At 62.0% G+C, this 21,731-nt stretch overlaps 1 protein-coding gene across 4 annotated transcripts in view; it reads left to right on the top strand.

Annotated features, from left to right (window-relative positions):
* The window catches only part of ITPK1 (inositol-tetrakisphosphate 1-kinase), a 121,385-nt gene that overhangs the window by 9,726 nt on the left and 89,928 nt on the right, over positions 1–21,731 (top strand). For 3 of the 4 annotated variants that reach the window (XM_036013454.1, XM_036013437.1, XM_028506543.2), the window contains one exon: positions 21,273–21,297. The exons of the other annotated variant lie outside the window; for it this stretch is intronic. Coding sequence is in view for 2 of the 3 variants with exons in the window: in XM_036013437.1 (XP_035869330.1) it covers positions 21,273–21,297 (25 nt within the window). In the remaining variant the exon portion in view is untranslated. The remainder of the gene's footprint in view (positions 1–21,272; positions 21,298–21,731) is intronic. 4 annotated transcript variants of the gene reach the window in all.

Here is a 21,731-nt window from a genome sequence, read left to right as displayed (position 1 = left end):
CTGCAAACTCGGCGGCTCCTGTCAGCCCCCATGTGCTCGGGTCTTGGAGCCCAAACCAGGAAAGCAGGACTCGGGCACGTCCAGGCGGCCTCTGCACCCCCGAAGGGCTCTGCTGAGGTCCCCCTCTGCGTTCTCCTCCATCAGCGGCTCGCACCAGGTCTCAGAGCATAGTGGGGGCCAGCCAGGCCCTGCTGCAGACGGAAATCAGCCCTCCGAGCCGGGTGGTTCGTCTCCATTTGCTGGGTGAGATCACTGAGGCTCGGGGAGGGGCGAGATGACTTGCAGGTCACACAGCGTGAGTGGCAGAGCTGGGACTCCCCCTCCCCACCCTGCCAAGCTGCCACGGTCTTGAACTTAACACCCGGGCACTGTTGTCTTGATAACCGGTTTCAGAAGCAAATCAAGGCGTTTTTTTTTTTTTCTGAGCCGCCTCTGCAGGCAGTTGTTGGGCCCTGAGGGGAGGTGGGTGGTGACTTGGCAGTGAACTTGGAGCACAGGCCTCGCCCAGCTGTCTATGGATGACTGGGCGAACCATGCCGTCTCCCCGAGCCTCTGCTCCTCCATCTGTGTAGTGGCTGAGGGCGGCAGGTGCTTAATAAATGATCAGATTTCCTCCTCGCCCCAGGCGGCCGCCTCTGACCCACCACGCTGGGGCCTGGGACCTTGGACGTGATTTTGGTGGGAGCCCCCAGGCCACCACACCGTCTGGTAGCCTCCCCACCTCCTTTCCCTGTCGTCTCCTGGGAGGGGCTTCTCCAGCAGCGTGGGTGCCCGGTCACGGCCCAGCATCCCCGCTCACTGCGTCCTGGGGTGGCCTGGGGGAGGCAGGTGCCGACGGGGAGGATGCCTTGTGGGAGTTTCGCTTTCATTTCTGCTTCACCCTGTTTCCATCCCGTGGTTGAGGGCCGGGGTGCGGAGGCGAGGAAACATCCGGTCCCCACCCTGGGGAGCTCGTCCTAGTGCAGGTTCCTGGGCCCCCCCACCCTGCAATGTCCGGGGGTGGGGGCGGGGCCCAGCCATCCCTGTAAGGAGCACCCTCGTGTTCCTTCCTGCAGGCTGATGATGTGCCAGTCCCCCTTGGGTTCTGGGGCTCCAGTGAGCACTGCGGAGTCCGCACTGGCCCAGGAGCAGCCCGAGGCCACGAAGGTTCAGCCTGCAGTGCACGAGGGTACAGGTTGTGTGGCGTGCTCTTCTGTCCTCCGGGGTGGGGGGTGGGGGGACTCTGGGAGAGGAGGGAGGGGGGCACAATGGCACACATGGGGGTGCTGGTGAGTTCCTGGACGCTGGCTCTGGAAAGGCGGTCCCTGCCCCTTAGGACCCTGGGCTCATGGGCATCTCTCCGAGGGCTGGGCAGTGCTGCGGGACTGTTGGTTTCTCTCGGGACGGACTTTCTTCCTTTTCACACACCCAGCCGGTGTCACAGGTGGGAAAACGAAGGCCCAGAAAAAAGATGCAGAGTTAGCCCCGTGTTGTAGGTAGAGCTAGTAGGTGGGGCAGCTTGGATTTGAACCTGGTTTGCCTGACGCTACAGCTTCTTTTCTTTAAGATTCAATTCTTCAAGGCCTCACGTTCACCGTGGGCTTCATCGTGGGATCCTGGGAAGGAAAAGGAACTCTGGCCATTCGTCAGATGTTTCCAGCCCCCTGGGGGCGTGTCTGGGTAGGAGCTTCAGGGTCCTGTTGGGATTGGCCCCCAAGCCCCCCGGCCCTCCCCTTGGCCTGGGCTCAGCCGTGCTGGGGCCTGTGCTGAAGGGGGTCTGGGCGCTGGGTTCCTCGCTGCTGGGGGAGGGAGGTCCAGGCTGGACCCTCTGGGCCTCACGGAGGCTCCTCTGCTGGTGAGGGATGCGCTTCGTTTCCTTGGAGGGCATGCTGATGTGGCTGCCGTGGTGTGGCCGGGATCGGCAGGGTCCGCCTCCCACAGCGCACACCAGCCTTTGCTCGGGGATGGCAAAGGCGTCCCTGCGTGGTGGCATGTTCAGTGGTACGAGAACTGTTCAGCCCCACACGGGGCAGTAGCTGCCAGTTCTGGAGCCCCAGCCACAGGCCGTGCTGGACGGTCCCCAGGCGGTGTGTGGAGACTGAGGCTCAGCGAGCGGAGGTGACCTTACCGAGGTTTTGGGGCTGGTCACCGGGGGGTGGGGGAGTGGGATCTGAACAGCCGCTGGGGCAGATCCTGAGCCCAGACCCTCGACTGCTGCACAGTGTCTTTTCCTTTGTGAACGAAGCTCCTTTCTTCTGAGCGCTTCTCCGACAACCCGTGCTCAGTGTTAGCTACTGATTTTTCTCCTTTTCCTTTTCCATCCGATGCCTCGCTTGCCTGGAGTCAGGAAGTGTCAGCGCTGACTCAGCGGACACCCACTCAGGCCACGGCGGCTGGCCACGTCTCTGCCTGGCCCTTAGCTCCCCGGCGCTGGCGGCAGCGGTGGCGGTGCCCGTCCTGTGGGTGCCGAGTTGGGGCCGCCCAGTTTGCGAAGCACCGTGTCCCAGACGCCTGCCGGATTCCCAGGATCCTGCTGTTCTCACCTCGCCCTGCTCCTCCCTGGGGATGTTTTGGGCTGGTGTGGACCAGGCTGTGTGGCCCACTCTTCTGCCTAAACTGCCACTTGTGTCCCTTCCCGGGGGTCACCTTGGGGACCTTGGAGCTTCATTTACTGAAGCTAGAGGCCTAGGGGTCTTGGAAGCTCTTGGAAAGACCCCAAAAAGCCCAGGGGTGGGTCCTTAGTTTCAGAAGTTGGGGGTGCTTGTGTGACTTTGGGCCAGGTGAGGTCACCTGTCCGAGCCTCTAGTTTGTGTCCCCGCAGTGGGAGTTCTCAGGCCGGCCGGCAGCGGTGGGGGGGGGGGGGGGGTTTGGCTGGCCGGTGGCGCTGTGGCAGCCTGAGTCCGTAGCCCCGAGCTGCCCTGTGGTGAGTGCCCAGTAAGTGGGGACTCAGTGATTCGTGTCTGGAATTGGCCATGAATGGCTCATGGAGCTGTTGACCAGGAGCGTGTGTGTGTGAGCGTCCCTCCCATCTGGGAAGAAGATGGGCCAGCGAGGAGGCGTGTCGTCCCAGAAGCCACTCCGGTAGGGCAGCAGCACCGGGCTCTGTGGGACGTCTGATGGGGCAGCATGTGACTTGGCTGGAGGTGGGATTTGAGCCCCGACCCAGTCTCTTACTGGATGGGCGGCTTCGGGTGTGTTCTGGCTCCTTGCTCTGAGCCTTGATTTCCTCCTTGGGAAGAGTCAGGCCCGCGCCTGGGCATCGGAGGGGCTCCGCACGCATGAGCCTCCCTCCTTGTGGGGGCCAGATGCCCTCTCGGCCCTGGGGGCCCCTGCCCTGCAGTCGCGCTGCCCTGTCCACAGGTGATGGTGGCAGAGTGACCCTCTCTGCTGGTGAGGGGCACAGGCCCACCACCTTGGAGCTGGAAGGGGTCTTTGCAGATGAGGATTCGCCGATTGGAGCGGTCGGCCTTGCGGGGGTCACGCACCCAGTGGCTGTGCCCGACGGGCTGGGCCTTGGCCCCCGTGCCCACAGGCACTCCTCCTCCGGCCTCCAGGGAACCTCAGATTAAGTATGGAACCAGGGTCTGACCTGTTCTGGGACCCTGTCGGCAGACCCTGCACCTGGCTGGCCAGCATGCATGATTTGGGCCCCTGGGCTCGGGGGGCCAAGGAACCCCAAACCCCATCCCAGTGGTCTCTCCTGTTGTCTCTCCCGCGTGGCTGGGAGCACTGAAGGACGGGCTCTTTGGATTTGAGGTGCTCCCCTGGGGAGTGTGGGCAGTGCCTGGGACGTGGGCAGTTCCGTGGGTGCCTCTGCACCGGCGGCGAACTGGGGCTCCCCTGGGAGGGAGGCCTGTGGCCCGGGCCCTGGGCCTGCCAACCTGCCCCATTGCCAGAGGCCGCCGCGGGGCCGCCACGTCCTCTGGTTCTCTCTGGCATGCAGCCGGCAGACGCGGGGAGCTGCCAGGGTGAGGTTCGAGATCGGAGCAGGGAAGCAGTTTGCGGCTGCTTCCTGCCGGTCTCGGGGGTGCGTCGGCTCCAATAGAAGGTCAGGGCCAGCCGGCTGCAGCCACGAAGGGGCTCTTGCCGATGGGGAGTCCAGGCGTCAGGTGTGGATAGATTCAGGGGCTCAGCTGACGCCCTCGGGACCTGGGCACCCTGCCCTCCTGGCTGCTGGGAGTTGGCTTCACTTTCGGGCGCACGTGGTGCTGCAAGGTGAGTCCTCACAAGCGACCTTTCTTCTGAGCCAGTCGCGCTGATGAGTCCCCTGTGGTCGTCTCACTGGAGTTTCGTTACACCCGTCAGGACAGGGCGTTCAGTGCCCGTTTTCTAACCGATGGAGGCGCAGAGGGTTGAGTCACTTGCCTGGGGTCACTCAGGTAGTGGGCGGCCGAGCTGGGGGTCAGAGCCGGGCAGGGCGGCTCCTCCTCAGGCTCAGGCCTCGGGGACCTGGATTCATTCTAGTTGCCTGATTGGTCAGCCTGAGCCCCACACCTGTCCCTGAGCCAGTGGCTGGGGCCGGACGTGCCCCATTCCCTACCACGTGGTCTGGGCGTGGACACGGGGGACCCTGTGCAGGAATCTGGGGCCGTTCCCTGCAGACAGTGATGGTTGTTGGGCGGCCGGGGGGAGGTGGGGTGTCTTCTGCCAGCCTGAGGGTTTGTCCACAGTCCCCAGAAACAGGGCGCCATTTCCAGAAGGGAGTGAATGGTGCTCCCCCCACCCCCACCTGTCCCGGCAAGGTAGAGCCCAGGGCCGGGCCCCTGGAACCTCTTTCCCCTCATTCCCTCGGCCGCAGGCAGATTTGAGGGCCTGGGCCCCGGTGTCCTGGAGAAAGGGGCTCCGGTAATGCTGCCCGAGGGGTGGGGTGGGGTGAGTGTGGGGAAAGCTGCCTGGAGTCCCAGGGGCAGGCTGTGGCTCCCCATCCGGGGTGCTGTGTGGAACCTCCGTGTTTTGAAACTGGGCACTGTGGGCAAAAGGACCCTGCGTTATCATCGCCCCCTGCTGTCTGTCCCCGTGCCACGTGGGGAGCCTTTGGAAGGTGTCTTCCCAGGGAGCCTGGAGGGGTTCGCTGCTGGGAACGATGTTGTTGATTTTTAGAGAGAGGAGAAGGGGGGACGGAAGAGGAGAGAAGACCATCCACGTGCAAGAGCAACAGAGAGAAACATCGATGGGTTGCTCCTTGCACACTCCTAACTGGGGGCCTGGCCCTCCACCCAGGCATGTGCCCTGACCAGGAATTAAACTGGTCGCCTTTCGGTTTGCAGGGCAATGTCCGACCCTCTGAGTCAGACCCGTCAGGGGCAGCTGTGGGCTGCTTGCTTGGGGTCATCGAGCTGGAGGGGAGCGTTTGTGATGACGCTCAGCGCGCTTGTCCTGGGCACCCCCCTCCGAGCCGGCCTGGTCAGGACACGCTGGAGGACGCGGTGGGGAGTAGTCCCACCTGGAGCGGGGGAAGTGACTGGTGAGGGGCCGGTGCCCCCACACCCAGGCCCCGCACACACGCCTGAGGGCTGCGGGCGAAGGGGTGGGCTGGAGGCTGGGAGGGGGCTCAGGGGCTGGGGCCCAGTCAGTCAGCAGCCCCTCTGTGGAGCCAGCGGGGAAGCGAGGACCCCTCGCCCTGCCCGGAGCCCCAGCCCGAGCTGCCCGGTGCCTCCGAGTGTGTGTCCCAGAATTCTCATGGGTCGGTGGCGCTTTTTAGTGGCATGGTCTGGGGTGGCAGGCAGAGGCAGTGCTGGTGGGAAAGCAGAGGAAGGGAGGGCTGTCCTGGGCCCCTCCCCTGTGCTGTGGCCGCCACGGACAGCCAGCAGGGCCCGCCTGACCCCCATTGCCCCAAAATGTAATAGCTTCCTGGGGCCTCTGGAGGCCGCACGTTGGAGGTGGTGAGAGCCGGGGTCGGGGAGCTCAGGCCTCCCTCTGCGGTTTAGCTGTGTGGTCTTCGTCGGAGCCCGCCGCTCCGAGGCCCTGGGGAGTGGGTTTGTGACCCGGTGCTTGGGGTGGAGCTGGCGGGACGGCTGGTAGCCCTGGGGGGGTGTGTGGCGGGGTCTGCTCCTCGGGGCTGCAGGGTGGGTCGTTTCAGTCCATGCACCGAGGAGCACCGAGTGCCTGGACACACGGCTGAGTGCACGCAGGCCAGCGACTCGCCTGCACGCGGCCCTGCCGTCTCTCTCGGGCAGGCTCGCAGCTGCCTGTGGAAATTCTGCTGAAGACTTTTGTGAAGAAACAATGATGTCCACGGTCAAACATCACGCCGTGCCGAAGAGCGTGCAAGGAAAAGGTCGTCTCCCCCACGGTCTCCCCCTGCCCCTGGTCCCCCGAGACAGCCGTGCTGCCATGGCTGTGGCATGTGCCGCGTCTGTAGAAGGCCGAGTGTGCGACACACACGGGCACACGCGGCCCATCACGCGTGCTCTCCTGCTCTTCCCCTTTTGTCGCTCCGTGGAGCTGACGGGTGACTCTGTGTCTGCACTGACGTCGAGCCGTCACCGTCTGGGAGGTAATCTATAACCACAGCTCAGCCGCAGGCTGGGAAAAGACCCCTGGTGGGTCCCTGTGGGGATTCTAGGCTTGCCCCGGGGCCCATGGTTCATCTGCTCCCCCTGTCTGCCTGGGCTGCCATGACAGGAATCGCCACACTCCCTGGCCTTGGCCTTGTGTCTTTTGGGACATCTGAATCACAGTTCTAATCGGAGTTGTCAGGAGGCCGCTGGAGAAGGCCGACCTTGGGTCGGCCCGCCCTGGAGGCGTGCGTTCACCGTGGGGGCTGGGCGGCCGAGGGAGCCGGTGCGCCCCGGGGACTGCCATGTTGTGATTCTGGAGAGAGTGTGATGTGGTGACGTGGACAGCACAGCCGCGAGCTTCAACGCAAAAGACAGGACAGAACGTACAGGGCAGGGTCCCTGGGAAGCGGTCCCCTGAAGTCTGTTCCCGCTGCGTGTGCACAGCCGTGTCTGCATAAACACGCATGTGCACCCGCACGTGCCTGTCTATATGAATGTGTTTTTTCCGCTTTGTAACTTTATTCGACAATCGGCCGTTCTCATTACATGAACCGTTTGTAGATTCTGAAAGTGGTGACAGACACGCCGGTGAGCAATGCACAGAGCTTGTTGGGTGAACCTTCACCCCCATTCGGTCTCTGGACCAGGGCACCTGGGTCCTGTAGGGACTTTCCTTATGCCTTTGGCCCGGACAGCCTTTGAGCCTGGCGTCCACACGCACCCCTGGATTCCCATGTCCTTTGTGGCAGAGATCCAAGTCTCTGGGGGTGCCAAGGGGCCCACTCCCCGAGACCCACCCCGCGGATGCGCTTGTGAGGGCTGCCGGTGTGTTCCCTGGGCGCCGCCTCGTCGATGGCAGAGCGGCCCTTCCTCGGGCCCTCACGTCCCTCTCGGTCTGGGCCTTGGCTCTGCTGCGTATAAAGTGTGGGGGCCCTGGGAGGTGAGGGCCCCAGAACCAGAAGGCACCTGCTGGGTGTGGAGTGAAGCGGTGGAGCCCAGCCACCCAGCTCGAGCTTGCGACGTTGCAACCCCAGAGAGCTGAAGAGGGGCGTGTGCCGAGGCTGGGAGGGCCGGGTTGCCAGCCGCGGTCAGGGCGCACACGGCTCTACCAGGAGAGCCGCACCGAGGCGCTTGGAGCAGCACCTTTTCCACCACCCCGAGCCCAGCCAGGACCCACTGTGGCAGGAGCGTGGGGTTTGGACTCGGGCAGAGCTGGGCTTGCACCCTGTTCTTCCCCCTCTAGCTGAATGGCTGTGTCGCTCTCTGAGCTTCAGGCTCCACACCTGTACAGCGGGGCCTGGGCTGTCCCGAGGACTGTGCTGACTGACATTGGCTGGAGGCTCACCGTGTGCCAGGCATCATCCTGTCCCCCAGTGTGTCACGAGTCACATGGCTTTGCCATGCCCATTTCACAGATGGGAAAGCTGAGGCACGGCTACGGCGCCTGGCCACGGGAGGCATGCAGTAGGTGAAGCTGTCCTGGTGTCCTTGTTGTTATGAACCGGCTGCCCTTGGGATTTGAGTTTGAACATCAAAAACCCGAAAGATAAAGAGAAGCGAGAAGAAAGACGTGCCTCCTGGCCTCCTGGCCTCCTTGGGAAGGATCCGGAGCTGGATGTGTGTGTGTCGGGGGAGCGAGGCCAGTTCTGAGCCGGGTTTCCTGGGCAGGTGCCTTCCCTGGGGGGCTGGAAGCCTTTGTTCCCGGCCCCACCCCCCACAGCGATCTGAGTGACAAAACACCGTGGGGCGGACGCGGTAATCACGCTGCAAGGGACACTTGAAATTATATCGGTGTTTGGGAAGCTAATTTTAAAGAATGTTTCCCTCTTCGTAATTACATGCAATCAGCCAGCCCTTGTGAAGGGGGGTTCTCTCTCTCCCTCAGCTGCGTGGCCATCTGCTTCTCTCTTCCTGTGTCTCTGTGCGGCGTGCCGTGGGCCACCTCCCTGGCGGAGGGGCCACCAGCCCTTGGTTGCCCGGAGGCCCAGACGAAACCTTTACGTTGGTGACTGATGGGACAGGGCCGAGGGAGAACAGTGGGGGGTGACGCCGGGCTGGGCGCCTGGGTGGGTGGTGGCAGCTGCTCTCAAGACTGAGGCGCAGGTTGGTGGAGAAGGTGGTGGGTGGAGCGCGAGGTTTTGGTTTGGATGTCGCAGTAGCCAGGGTTCTTGTGGATGCAGGTAAGAGAAGATCCAAATCAGAAGGGCTTAAGCAAGAAGAGAATTTCTTGGCCCGGATTACAGACGGCCCCTTGGGTCCCGGAGACAGGACCCCTGCCCCTGGCACCGCCCCGGGGCTCCGCCACCACCATCGCTTCTCAGCTCTGCGACGGCTCCCCCTTCCTACCCCAGGACCTTTGCAGGTGCCGCTGCTGCTGCCTAGCAGGCTTTCCCCCTCTAACTTTATTTTATTTTTAAAGTTTTTTTTATTTTTATTTTTATTTTTATATTAGAGAAAGGGAAAGAGAGGGAGAGAGGGAGAGAAACGTCAACGGGCTGCCTTCTGTACGCAGAACCCGCAGCGCGGACATGTGCCCCGACTGGGAATGGAACCGGCGACCTTGCGCTTTGCAGGACTGTGCCCAACCCCCAGAGCCACACCGGCCGGGGCCCCTCATAACTTTGGGTCTCAGCAGTGCCCCACCTCCTCCTCTGCCCCAGCCTCTCGAGTATTCCTTTCAGTGCACGCCACGCACTTACTGAGGTTGTTGGCTCGTTCACCCCGCTGTGCACGCGGTCGGCGCCTCGTGGGCAGGCACCCTTTCTGTCGTCCTCACTGTCGTGTCACCGGCAGGGAGACTGTGCCGAGCATGTTGTAGGTGCTCAGAAAGGACGCACGTGATAGAGGAGTGAACAGAACACCGTGGATGGGAAGGTGGTTCCCGGGAAAGTAAGTCATCGGGACGAGTTTATTTCAAGCAAACCTGGCGAGACGAAACAGAACGGAGGGCTTCCCGCCCACGCCCACCTCATGGCAGTTACGAGCATCCCCGGAGAGGCGTCCGGTCGATGAATACCCTGAGTTGGGGAGGTGGGCACGGATGTTCAGAGACCCCCTCCCCCAGCACACGGGCTGGCCCAGAGCGGAGAGGAGTCAATTCGGGAGAAGGCATCGTCCGCCAGCCCTTCCCGCCTTCGCTCTGGCCCAGGGGCTCCCCAGTGGCCTTACCCTAGGGCTGCCCTCTGGCAGGGTCCTGCGAGGAAGAGGCCGGTGTCGTGGGTGGTGGGCGAGGCGTGGGGTGGTCCGGAGGAGGTGGGCAGGTGTTTGGGAGTGTGAAGGGACCGGCCCGTGGGCAGCCGGACGGGCTGAAGCCGCTCGCTGCACCAGGAGGTGGGCGCGCTGTCGCAGTGGCCTGGACGGCCGGGTGGACGGGGGAACGGCAGGGAGGCGGTGGGGTTGTGAGTGAATCATGTCTCGGATGCAGAATGTCACAGGCTGGAGGGGGTATGCAGGGACAGCGGGACGGTGGCCTGCTGGCCTTCAGGACACAGGTTCGAGTCTCGTGGGGGCAGGGGGGCTGCCCTTTGCTGCACTCAAGCGTTCTCTTCTGGCTGGAATCGGGGCTTCCTCCTCTCTCTGGTCTTCCTCTCCTCTGCCCAGGGCCTGGCTCCTGGCTGTGGGTCGGCTGCGGCTGCGACGCCCTGCTTGGGGCTCTCCGAGAGGTTTCTGGAGCCGCGTGGGGCCTGTCGCCATGGCTCCCAGCTGCAGCGGCTGGGCCGGAAGGAGGTGGAGGCGTGTGCCCGCCTGCCGAGGCCCGGGGCCCTCTGAGGCCTGGGGCTCCTTCTTTCCTCCTTGGGGAGTCAGCTGGCCGGCACTTCGCAGGCCTGGCTGCTTGCTCTCTCACTGGTGGGCTCAGGGAGCTTTGGAGATGGGGAGGGAGGGGCTCCTCGGATGGGAGCCCAGCTACCTCCCTGAGGGTGGGCACCCTGCCCCAGCCTGAAGCCGTCCCTCCACGGGGTGGTCACTACCTGCTGGCATTCTCTTCCTGCGGTTGAGCCGAAATCAGCGTCCTTGCCCTTCTGCTTTGTGGGACGGGTGCTTTCTGCTTGGAGAGTGGGCGTTGGAGGTGACACTGTCCTCAGAAGGACCGTGTGGGGAGGAGAAGCAGGCACACCAGCAACCCTGCCTCTGGGCCTTAAGTGCCCCAGGGTGTGCACAGTCCCTCCCGAAATCTGAGGCCAGTCACAGATCCTCAGGAAGTGTCCTCAGGGCCCTTCTTCCCAGGCCTCCGGGGGCCGTGGCTCCCCTCCCCCAGCCTCCTGGGGTCAAGGTCTGGGGTGAGAGTTCAGCCCGCACTGGGGCTGTGGGTGGGCGGGGAGTTGCAGCCCTGCCCAGAACAGTGTCTCCCCAGAAGCCTCCTCCCCACCCCACCCCCGCCGCAGACATGGCCGAACCCCCCATTCTCACAGGTGGGGTGGTGCCCTGGGGTCATGCGATGAGGGTGGTGTCTCCTGATGGCAGACCTGACTTTAGATTGTGGCGTTGCTGGGACTTACTTGCTGTGAGTCTTTGACTTTTTTTTCTTTTACTTATGTGTGTGTGTGTGTGTGTGTGTGTGTATACGTATTTCCAGCTTTATGGAGGTGTAACTGACAAATAGAACTGTAAAGTATGGAAGTGTACAGTGTGATGATCGGATACACGAGGTCCGTCCAGAAAAAGTGCAGCCATTGTTCATATAATGAGAACGGTTTGCGCAGCATCGATGTCACCTGGCAGCCAGGGAGAGTGGACTGGAGTGCGCATGTGAGAACAAGGATGACTTCACTGTACTAGTCAGTGGGGGCGGTAGTTGCCATTGAGTGAGCGAGCATGTGTAGAGGGTGGCCATCTCATTCAAGATGACTGAGTGAGTAGAGCAACGAATCTGCATCAGATTTGTGTTAAGCTTGAAATTCCTCCATGGAAACTATTTGGATGATTCAGAAGGCTGCAGCTATGGGCAACTTGTTGGTGATTGGCAACCTCATCATGACAACACACGCACTCATGCATCACATCTCGTACAGAGTTTTCTGGCAGAACATCAAATCACCAGGTGACTCAGCCCCGCTATAGCCCAGATTTGACTCCCTGTGACTTCTGGCTTTCCCCAAAACTACAACCACCTTTGAAAGGGAAGATATTTCAGACCGTTGTTGAGATTCAGGAAAATGGGATGGGGCAGCAGATGGCGACTGGGAGAACTGGGTGAGGAGGTCCCAGGGCGCCTACTTCGAAGGGGACTGAGGCGTCATCGTCCCGTGTACAGGTGTTTCTGGTACCCTGTGTCTCCTTCAGGGAATCGCTCCCTTTTCCACAGTGCCTGGCTGGACACCTTCTGGACAGACCTCGAGTGTACACGTCGCGAACGGACTCTCCCCGTCGCGTCAAATCTCCTGTCCCCTCACATAGTTACCTGCCTTATTTTTGTTTTTTTGGTGAAACACTCCCCTGTCAGCCAGTTTCAGGGACAGAATTCGGTGTCATCCACTGGGGTCACCACGTTCTTTGTTGGGCCCTGAGGCCCTGCGAGGCTCACCGCTGGAGGTCTGTACCGCCACCAGCCTTTCCCAGCTGCCCGCCCCCAGCCCCTAGCCACCCCCCCCTTGCAGCCACCATTCTGCTCTGTTTCTCGGAGCTCAACTCTTTTGTTTTTTAAGATTTTATTTGTTTATTTATTTATTTAGAGAGGGAAGGGAGGGAGAGAGAGAGAGAGAGAGAGAGAGAGAGAAACATCAATGTGCGGTTGCTGGGGCCCGTGGTCTGCAACCCAGGCATGTGCCCTGACTGGGAATTGAAACTGCGACGCTTTGGTTCGCAGCCCGCTCTCAATCCACTGAGCTACGCCAGCCAGGGCTCAACTCTTTTTTTTTTTTTCAAGATTCCACATACATAAGCGTTACCATGCAGTATTTGTGTGTCTGTGTCTGGCTTATTTCACTTAGCATAAGGTTTGGTCGAGTTTCTTAATTTCTCTGAATTTCCTCGCTAGAAAAAAAATAGGACAGCCCCTCTCTGTCACGTGGCTGTTGAAATTAATGCTGAGCTGACCTCTGGAGTGCAGCCCACGGACCCTCTGACCCCCTCCCCCTCTGCCCCTCTCCCCCTTGCTTGGGGAGGACAGGCCCGTGTGGGCAGAGTGTGGGCCCAGGAATTTCTGGTGTCGCCTCTCGCTTGTTTGGGTTGTGCCTGGGCCTTCGGATGCCTCCCTGAAATCCGGGGGTCTCGGGCACCAGGTGGAGCCGCTGCCTGTCTCTGGAGTCTGGAGCCCAGGGAGCTCTGTGCTTGTGTGATGGGAGACCCCCACCTCCTAAACTGTGGGGCTCACAGAACCCTCAGGCCAGGAGGGGTCTCTCAATCATGGGGGGAGGTTAGCGGCGCGCAGCCTCCCGAGAGGCAGGCCGGGACACTCACCTGTGCGGTTGTTTTAAGAGCTCGTGGCACCTTGAGGGTCGGTGCTGGAAAATGACTCAGACCTTCCCGGGCAGGCTTCTCCCTCCCCCACGGGTCCCGAGGAGAGAAACGCCGGCGCAGGGATTCCTGCCGGCCCCCTTCCCGCGCCAGCTCACCTGGCCTTTCAGGCTGATGGCACACAACTGCCTTCCTGGGAACGAGAAGCGGCTTGGAGGCAAACAGACTGAATCACGAACAGGCTGAATCACGAGCCGTAAGGCGGGAGGCGGACAGCCGGAGGTGGTGGGAGGCTGGAGTCAGCCCTTCCTGCAGCCCCTGTGCCTCTGCTGCTCCTGCAACACCCCCCCCTCCCGCAATTCAGGGCTCATCCCTCGGTAGGAGGAGGAAGAATGACAGTGCCTGCAGGGGGTAGCTGTCTTAAAAAGACGTCCAAGTAGAGAATTTTTATACTAAAAGGGGGTGTGTGTGCCCAGTGCCCTTCAGGGAATGTTGACGTCAGCCGAAGGTCCAGGTGGTTTCCAGTCTGAAGGGGCGACACCCCACGGTGGACGCAGCAGAACACGCCCGTGGGGGACCTGCAGCCCACCCGTGCCCCCGACTCCCCATCCTGCACGTTGAGGGGCGTTTAAAGGCGCCTCAGCAGCCGCGAAGGCCTCTCAGCGCCGGAGGTTCTGCTTTCCTCCAGGGGGTGCTGGGGAGGTGAGTCACTTTGCCCACACCCTGGGAGCCTCGGAGCAGCCGCTTCCCGACCCCGTGGGCTTGGTGCGGGTCCGAAGGAGCACCCTGACTCACTCACGCCGCGTCTGCACCGTGGGCGCCGCCGGTGGCCCGCCCTCCTCCTGCCCGCTCCAGGGTGGGGCACCTAGTGTGGGGGAACGGCTTCAGTCACAGGATTGGGTGAGCCTGTAATCAGGGAGAGGGTGTCACCCCCCCTCCCCGCCCCGCCACCAAACAGGGAAAACACACGCAGTGTCCAGTGTAGCTGGTTCTTTCCCAGAGCTGCCCAGATCATTCAGATGTTTGTGCTGGCTTCAAAATTCTGCGCACACGTTGCCTTCATACCGGGCCAGTTCAGTTTCTGGCACTGCTACTAGGAGGGAAATCCCAATTCTGAAGCTCATCATCAGCAAGGGAACCAGGCCGCCCTGGAAGCAGACCCGCAGGGACGGCTCGGGACGGGCGCCCCGGCCCAGCCCTGGGAGGCTGGGGCACCTGGCGGGTGCAGAGCTCCGGTGTCCCCAGGTGTGGGGTCTGTGGTGGGTGTGGGGTGCTTTGTAAGGATCAGTCTCCGGCCTCGGGGGCCCCAGGGTCGGCAGCGGACCACGGAGCAGCCTGAAGTGTCAGAGGGTGGATGGCCGAAGGGCCGTTGTTGCTGCCCTGGGCGGGGGCAGGCAGCAGCCTCTCTGTGAGAACGGCGTGTGAGCTGCACTTGAGGGAGAGCAGGGGTCTGCCAGGGAGGGAGGGCAGCTCGCAGAGGGAGCGGCGTGTGCAAAGGCACAGAGCTGTGTCCGCCTGGGGTGTTTAGAGAGTGGGGCTCCCCATGGGAGGGTTTCATGGAAGGGATTGGTACTACCCCCTGCCACCCCTGATGCCTTATACTGGACCTCCAAACGCCACGTGTCAGGTATTACAAGAATTCGGGGTGTAGCCCTGGCCTTTGTGGCTCAGCTGATTGGAGCAGCATCCCATAAACCGAACGGTTGAGGGTTCAACATGCCTAGGTTGCAGGTTCGGTCCCCGGTCTGGGCGTGTATGAGAGGCTACTGATCGATGTCTCTCTCTCCCATCGATGTTTCGTCCCCCCCTCTCTCTTTCCTTCTCCTCTCCCTAAAATCAGTAAGCGTGCCCTTGGGTGAGGATCAACACAAAGAACTTGGGGTGTAGACGGGGCACGAGGCCTGTTTCCTGAAGGAGCATCTGTCAGCCAGGATAGGCCAGGCCGGGCTGCAAGAAGAGCAGCCCCGGGAGGTTTGCCACGAAGGCTGGTTTGTCGCTCGCTCGGCGCTCACTGCAGCCGGGCGGCTCTCCAGGCAGGCGTCCCCCCTGCGGCGGCGCAGCGGTGCCCTCTGTGTCCTGCCTCTCGCAACCTCGGCCCCGTGGACAGCTCAGGCCAGACGGTTCTTCGTGTAGGGGCCGTCCCCTGCACCGTAGGGCCTCCGCCTTCTGGAAACCAGTAGAACTTTTCCTGGTTCTGGCGATCAAAAATGTCTTCGGTTGTTACTGATTGTCCTCTTTTTTTATTTCTTTTTTAAAGATTTTGTTTGTTTTTAAAGGGAGGGAGAAAGAGAGGGAGAGAAGCAGATATGTGAGGGAGGTACACCTATTGGTTGCATCTCATATGTGCCCTGGCTGGGGACTGAACCTGCAACCCAGGCATGTGGCCTGACCGGGGCTCGAACTGGCAACCTTTCACCTTGGGGACAGCGCCTAACCAACTGAACCACTCCCGTCAAGGCTGAAGGTCCTTTGAGTAGCTCCTGTCTGCCTCCCAGCCTGGCTGCATGGCCGCCCGGCCAGGTTTCTTTCCAGGAATGGGTCTGGGCTGGCTCTGGGAGCCATCCCTGTGGCCTGGCTGCGAGTCGGACGCTGGCAGTCGAGTGCTGCTACTTGGAAGTGACACGGGCCAGAGCAAGGCGCACGGGTCTGCCCAGCCGCAGGGTGCGGGAGTCCCGGGGAGTGCACCGGAGGGGGACAGCTGCCGGCACCGTGGCCAGCACTGATGTCCACCTCGGAGCCTTCAGCTGGGCAGCCTGCGTGTCTGGGCTCAGAGCTGGGGTGCTGTGGCGTGGGGGAGCCGAGGAAGGCCCCCAGGGAGCTGCCCTCGGGTGTGGGCTAGGCGGTGATGCTGGGGTGGCGTCTGAGGCAGTGGGAACAGTCTGTCCTCCTGCACACACAGGTCCCAGAGGAGGCATAGCCGCCTATCCGGGGAACCCCGAGTCCTTTGCAGGGCAGGGAGAGGCAGTGGGTGGGTGGAGACTGCCCACAGGCCTTGTGGGTGCTAAAGGGGCTTTGTACAGGGGTTCTGAAACCCGGGGGTTACCAGTGTGCGCTTCAAATGGCTTGGGCAGGAATGTGCCCGCCTCACCGCTGGCATGATCACACCCTCCCGCCTCCAGTGGGCTTTGCTCCGGGGGCAGGTGCGGCTCCTTTCTCCCTGCCCGGGGTGGGAGGGGGCCTGCGTTTCCAGGCCCGTTCCCTCCGTTGTGACATTGCCCCTGGAGGCCTGGCCTGGCCTCCTCCACAGCGGGGTGACCCTGTGAGCCCCCTCTGCAGTGGGGGCTGTGCCTGGGTGGGAGGCAAGCGGCGGCAGCCTTGCATACAGAAGATAAGCGGTTCTTGATGCGGTTTTTACAAACTTCCCAGTTCTTTCGTCGCTGTTCTGCCTTCTCTGAGCTCCTGGAATTCTCCCAGTTGTCACTGGACTCACTGTTCTCCTTGGTCAGAGGGGACCTCTGTTCGATCCACCATTTCACACGCTTCACTTGCCTGTAGCCCTCAGGTCTCGTACCTGCCTGGGAAGGTCCCGCTGGGCTGGGAAATTCATACCCATTTAACAGAAGTGAAGGCTGAGACCCAGGCTGGCTCAGCAACATGCCCTGTGCCTGCCGCTGGTTTTCAGGGGGCCCTTGTAGGCCTGCTGCTTGGTGGGGGTCGTAGTCCCAGCGTGTCCAGCGATAACCTTCCTGACGTCATACCCAGTGGCCTGCGTAGCCTCACGTAGCCTCATGGTGTGGGCTTGTGGGCACGTCTCCCTCTTGGCGGCCCTGCCCACCCGGCCTCTGAGGAGCTCTCTTCTCCCCGACCTTGTGTGCTCTTCGCCGGGCTCCTTCATCATTCCCGCTCCCTCTGCGCCAGGTCGTCCCAGGTAATTTCTGTCATTTTCAGAAAGTGGCAGCTACTGTCACTTACTGAGGACCTGCTGTAGTGAACAAGACAGTGGCTAGTGACAGAAACTCAGTGTCAGCTGGCTTCAGCAAAACGTCGCAGCTGGAAGTCCAGAGCAGACAGGCTCCAGGCCGGCGCTGGGTCAGGGCCTTGGTCTCTGGCGGGAGAACGCCGGCCTTTCCTCCCGGCACGGCCCCGGGGGTCTGGGCACACGGAGGCGGCGGCGGCCGAGCTCTCCGCTGCTGACGGGCCCCAGGACCTGCCCTGGGAAGGATCGGGGCCCGCCTGGCTTGGGTCCCAGCCCCATCCTACGACTGTGACGCTATAGGCCAGGGGTGTCAAACTCATTTTCACCGGGTACCCATCAGCCTCGCGATTGCCTTCAAACGGCCGAATGTAACTTTAGGACTATATACATGAAACTGCTCCTTAACAGTTAAGCTAGAGCTCAGTGCTGCTGCCGGGTAGAAACAAGATACTGGGCTGGATAAAACAAGGTGGAGGGCCGGATTTGGCCCACGGGCCTTGTGTTTGCCGCCTGTGCTCTAGGCCACGTACCCACCCCTGGAGAATCACGTGGGACAGAGGAAGGCGGTTCCAGAAGGCAGGCAGGCAGGGCAGAGCCCGCAGTCCCAGTGTGAGCCCGGCACTCTGTGGGCTGGGCTCCAGGGTTCTCCTAACTTGACAGATGAAGAAACTGAGGCACAAGGTGCAGTGGGGTCTGGTTCCATGTTCTCTGTTGTCTCCCATTTCTGCCTGTTGCTTGGACGGTTCCTGAATTGTCTGCTCAGCTCCGTCCTGGGCTTCTAACCACCTCCTGGCCCCGTTATGGTTGAAAAGACGGAAAAGTAACCGGCTTCCTGCGTCCTCTCCTGGTGCTGGCACGCGGCCTCCGCCTGCGCCCAGAGTGTGAGCGTCACGGTGCATCCTGGTTCTCCGGGGCCCTTTACTCCCGTCCCCAGGACCTGGCAGGGCTGCCCCTGCGTGAAGCCCGTCCCCTCCCCCTTCCCTTGGGCGAGTCTGGCCCTGTTACCAGCTGTACGAGGAGCGGCCCTTGGTGGGCTCAGCCGCTGATCCCACCCCTGGCTGCTCCTGAGCAGCACCTGGGTGCCTGACAAACCCCAAAGTACTTACTGCCCCCGCCTCCACCCTGCTTCCGGACCTCCCGAGTCGGAGTCTTCAGGACTGGACCTCTAGTGAGCATTCTGACAAGCTCCAGCGGTGACTCTTAGTCCCCTGCCCTAGCCTTTGGGGCCACCGGCCCACGGTTAAAGGCCAGGCTGTGCTGGCCTCCGCGCATGCCCAGCCTGCATCTTCTACCCCACTTCTCATCACCCCGCCTGCCCTGTGAGGGCAGTTCTGCCCCCACACCTCCAGACAGATGTCTTCTGGGAAGCGGGCACTCCTCGTGTTATTCATCTTTAACGTCTCCTCCCCAGCGTCTGCCTGTAGTTTCCCTTCAGTTTTTGTTCAAATGGCAAATGCTGCCTCCTCTGTGAAGCCTTCTCTGATTGCTGTCTTGAAAGAATAGTTTGTTTCGTAAATGAGTATCTTGTATTTCCTCTGGCTGTGCTCTCCTTGGACTTGGGATGGGGGGGGCAGTGGTCCTTCTGCAAAATAAATCCTCTCTTCAGTGGTTATCTAGTTTTCGGAAAAACAGGTTTATGTTTATGAGTCACAGGGGTTGGCCTCTGTCCTCATCAGGCCCCTCCTTCTCGCCAGGCACTGGGAGTGCTGGCCGCTAGAGTTATCTGTCATTGGAACCATAATTCAGAAAAGTCATTTCTCTAGTTTTTGAGATTGTAGTAGAGACCCAGGGTGCAAAAGTCAAGAGATGCGAGAGAGTGTGCTGTGAAAAGGAAGTCTCCCTCCACCCACCCCACCAGGCCCTGGAGCGGGGACAGCAGGCCTGACCTTTTGGGGCCGGGGTCAGCTTGCTCGGGCTGCATGCTGTGGAGGCGGTCAGTGCTCAGGGCCCCTTAGGTCCTGCACCATCGAGGGGTCTAGTGCGCGTGCTGTGGCCCGATGTGGACAGAAAGGGGAGCCAAGCCCGCCCTTTGCTCCCCGAGTTGGAGCTTCTCCTGTTCTGAGTGCTCTGAGCTGCAGAGAGACTCGGCTTTGTCCCGGGAGCTCCACTGTCTGTTCCCATGTTCGTCTCTCCCGTGTGACGGGCTCCACGTGTTTTCAGAGGCCGAGACCTGTTTGTTCCAGGGCCGGTGGAGGGAGCGCTGTGGGGTGGGGGGTGTTGCACATGGACAGGGTGGAAATGACCGCTGTCATTGGCTTCATGAACAGAATGGCGGGCACGCGGGGATAATCTGGGTGCCGCCAGGATTAACTCTGGCTGGGGGGGGGGGGCGGAGACGCAGGCTCTGGCCCGCGGGAGCCCTCTGCACCTGGTGTGGGTCACGTACACAGGCCCTCTGTCTCCTCCTGTGCGTGTGCTTGTCTTTCCCACTGTGTGATCCCAGTCTCGTCACCGGCGCTTTCCTGGGGACTTGATTTCTGTCCAGAAGCAGGGACAGGGGCAGGGCGAGGAGGAGCACCGAGCCCAACCTGGCTAGTTACAGCCACACGCCTCGAGACTGTGGCCGCGCTGTCGCAGGTGTGCCTGGGGGGCCAGGACAGCCGAGGGACGAGGCAGGGCTCAGAGACGGTGTGCCAGCCCAGCTGGCGGCTGGCTGTGGCACAGGCTCCGGGTGCTGCTGCCTGTCCCCCGCTGTGGGCTCTGGTGCCCCCGGGCTGTGCACAGTTGAGCCTGGTTCGTCCCCTCATGGAATCACGGAGGCGGGTGGACACTGGCCACCACTCCTTCCAGAACAGCAAGGAAACGGTGTGACTGTGGGCCCCTGGACCGGCCAACTGATTCTCCTAGCGGGTGCCTCCGGGTTGGGGTTCCGTGGAGGTGCTGGGGGCCGAGGGGCAGATGGCGGGGCGCATCCGGCGGTGTGACCTGGTGAGCCATCTTTGCTCGTTCTCGCCGTCCCACTTGCGGCTTCCTCGGGAGGTTCCCCTCCTTGCCGGGCTCTTGGAAGGCGCCCCGAGACACTCGTTGCATGAGCTACCCAGCAAACGTAAGACCGGCAGGTTTCCCCTCCGCGGTGCTGTGTGAGGGGAGGCCGGGAGGGTTCCCCGGGAGCGTGGGGCCGGCTCTCCCTTCGACTGTGAACCCCGTAAGGGCCCCCGGAGTGCGCAGGCACTGAGCCGCGGTTTACGTCCTTACGTTTCCCACGGTTTACGTCCTTACGTTTCCCACGTTTTACGTCTGTACGTTTCCTGCGGTTTACGTCCGTATGTTTCCCAAGGTTTACATCCTCACGTTTCCCACGGTTTACGTCCTTACGCTTCCAGAGCGTCAGTTTACCAGGTGCGCACCCTCTGCCGCAGTCCCTGCTCCGAAGACGGGATGGGCGCAGGTCCGCTCAGTGTCTCGCCTTTCCTGGTCACAGCGCCCCAGCGTCTGCCGGAGGCCCCGCCCTCTTCCCAGGGAAACGCACGTGGGCGCGGTGGCTGGCACGCTGTCTGCCGTCCGTACAGACCCCCGGGCCTTCTCCAGCCCTCACCCCTCGTGACGGCCCGTTCGTGCTCCGGAACCCGTGGCTGGGAGAGTGGCACCCGCGTTCTTAGGAGTGTTTGGGCTCTGCAGAGGGGGTGAAGGCGGCGTGGGTCAGGGCTGGCTTCTCAGGGCATTTCTCTCTGTGCTGGATTTGAAAGGCTGGGGCAGAAGGTGGGGACCAAGGTCGGGCGATGAGACCTGGGCCTGAAGTCCCGTGTGCTGGGCCTCACTCGCAGGAGGAGTGTGGGGTGGGGAGGTCGAGGTGGGTGAGCTGCCAGGGAGCCTTGGTGTGCCCTGGGGAGACCCCCATCCCGGAGGGTCTGTACTGGGGTTGGGCGAGTCAGGGCACTGGTGTTGGAGACCAGAGGTCATGGGATCCTGGGGGAGGGGGGAGATGAGGCCCAGGCTTGGGGGATATCGGTGAATGCCGAGACAGTTGAACCAGGGTCAGAGGGTGGGCAGGACATCTGTGGGGGCCAGAGGCGGCCAGGAGTGGACGAGCAGCCGGGGAAGGACTGAGGGCTTTGGAGGCCTCCTCCATGAGGGATAGGGTGGGCTGGAGCGTCCTGGGCTGGGGCAGGCCAGGGGGGCCAGGCTGAGGTGGTGATGGCGGATCGTGGGTAGTCCCGGCTGGAGCTTCACTGCCAAAGGCCGGGCCCCAGGACTGTGGGCGGGGGTGGTGGGGGCTGTGGGGAAGCCAAGTTGGTGTCTCTGCAGGACCGGCCAGGTCCTTCTGGGGAACCAACCCTCTCTTGCTGCCAGAAGGTGGTTTTGAGGGCCGGCTAGTAGTTCACAGACCTTTTGCTTGAAAATGAGGCCATTCTGGGGAGCATGGCCTGAGAGGTGCAGCCGCTGGCTCTCCCCACCCTCCTGCCTTCAGCTGGCTGTCGAGAACATTCTGGAAGGATGCTCCCTGCCTGCCAAGTAACCTTTGTTTTCTCTGTTTTCACCCACAGGAAGCGAGGGATAGAAGTCGTGCAGGTGAGTACAGACCTGGCTGTCCCCGTCTTTCAGGCCCGGGACCTCTTGGTGCTCACGTTCCCCTCTCCCTGGGGCCCGGGCGCCCGGCCTCCCTCCGTGTACTTCTCGTCTTCAGTGCCTCCCCTGCGGAACCTGTGAGGTTTCCTGCTGGGCAGAGCGCAGGCGGGCCGGTGGTCTCTCGGGCTGTGGAGTTGCTATGGCTTTGTCCATGGAAGGAGCTGGCTGGGCGAGAGATGGAGCTCTTCTAGGTGGAGGGAGGGTGGGCGGGGGGAGGGCTGCATGGCCACCCAGCCAGATGCCCGTGGTCCTGATGCCCCACGGTTTGTCGAGTCCCTGCCTTGTTTGTTTGTTCAGCCCTCTGGGGACGAGCCCTTGTCTCCATGTCCGGCCTTCCTGTGAGTGGTGTCAGCTCCAGGACCACTCCTGTTCCCTTT

Source organism: Phyllostomus discolor, chromosome 1 (genome assembly GCF_004126475.2).
Source record: "Phyllostomus discolor isolate MPI-MPIP mPhyDis1 chromosome 1, mPhyDis1.pri.v3, whole genome shotgun sequence".
In the NCBI taxonomy this organism is placed as follows: domain Eukaryota; kingdom Metazoa; phylum Chordata; class Mammalia; order Chiroptera; family Phyllostomidae; genus Phyllostomus; species Phyllostomus discolor.
Note: the sequence above shows the minus strand (reverse complement) of the source record. Positions and strands in the feature narration are given on the sequence as shown.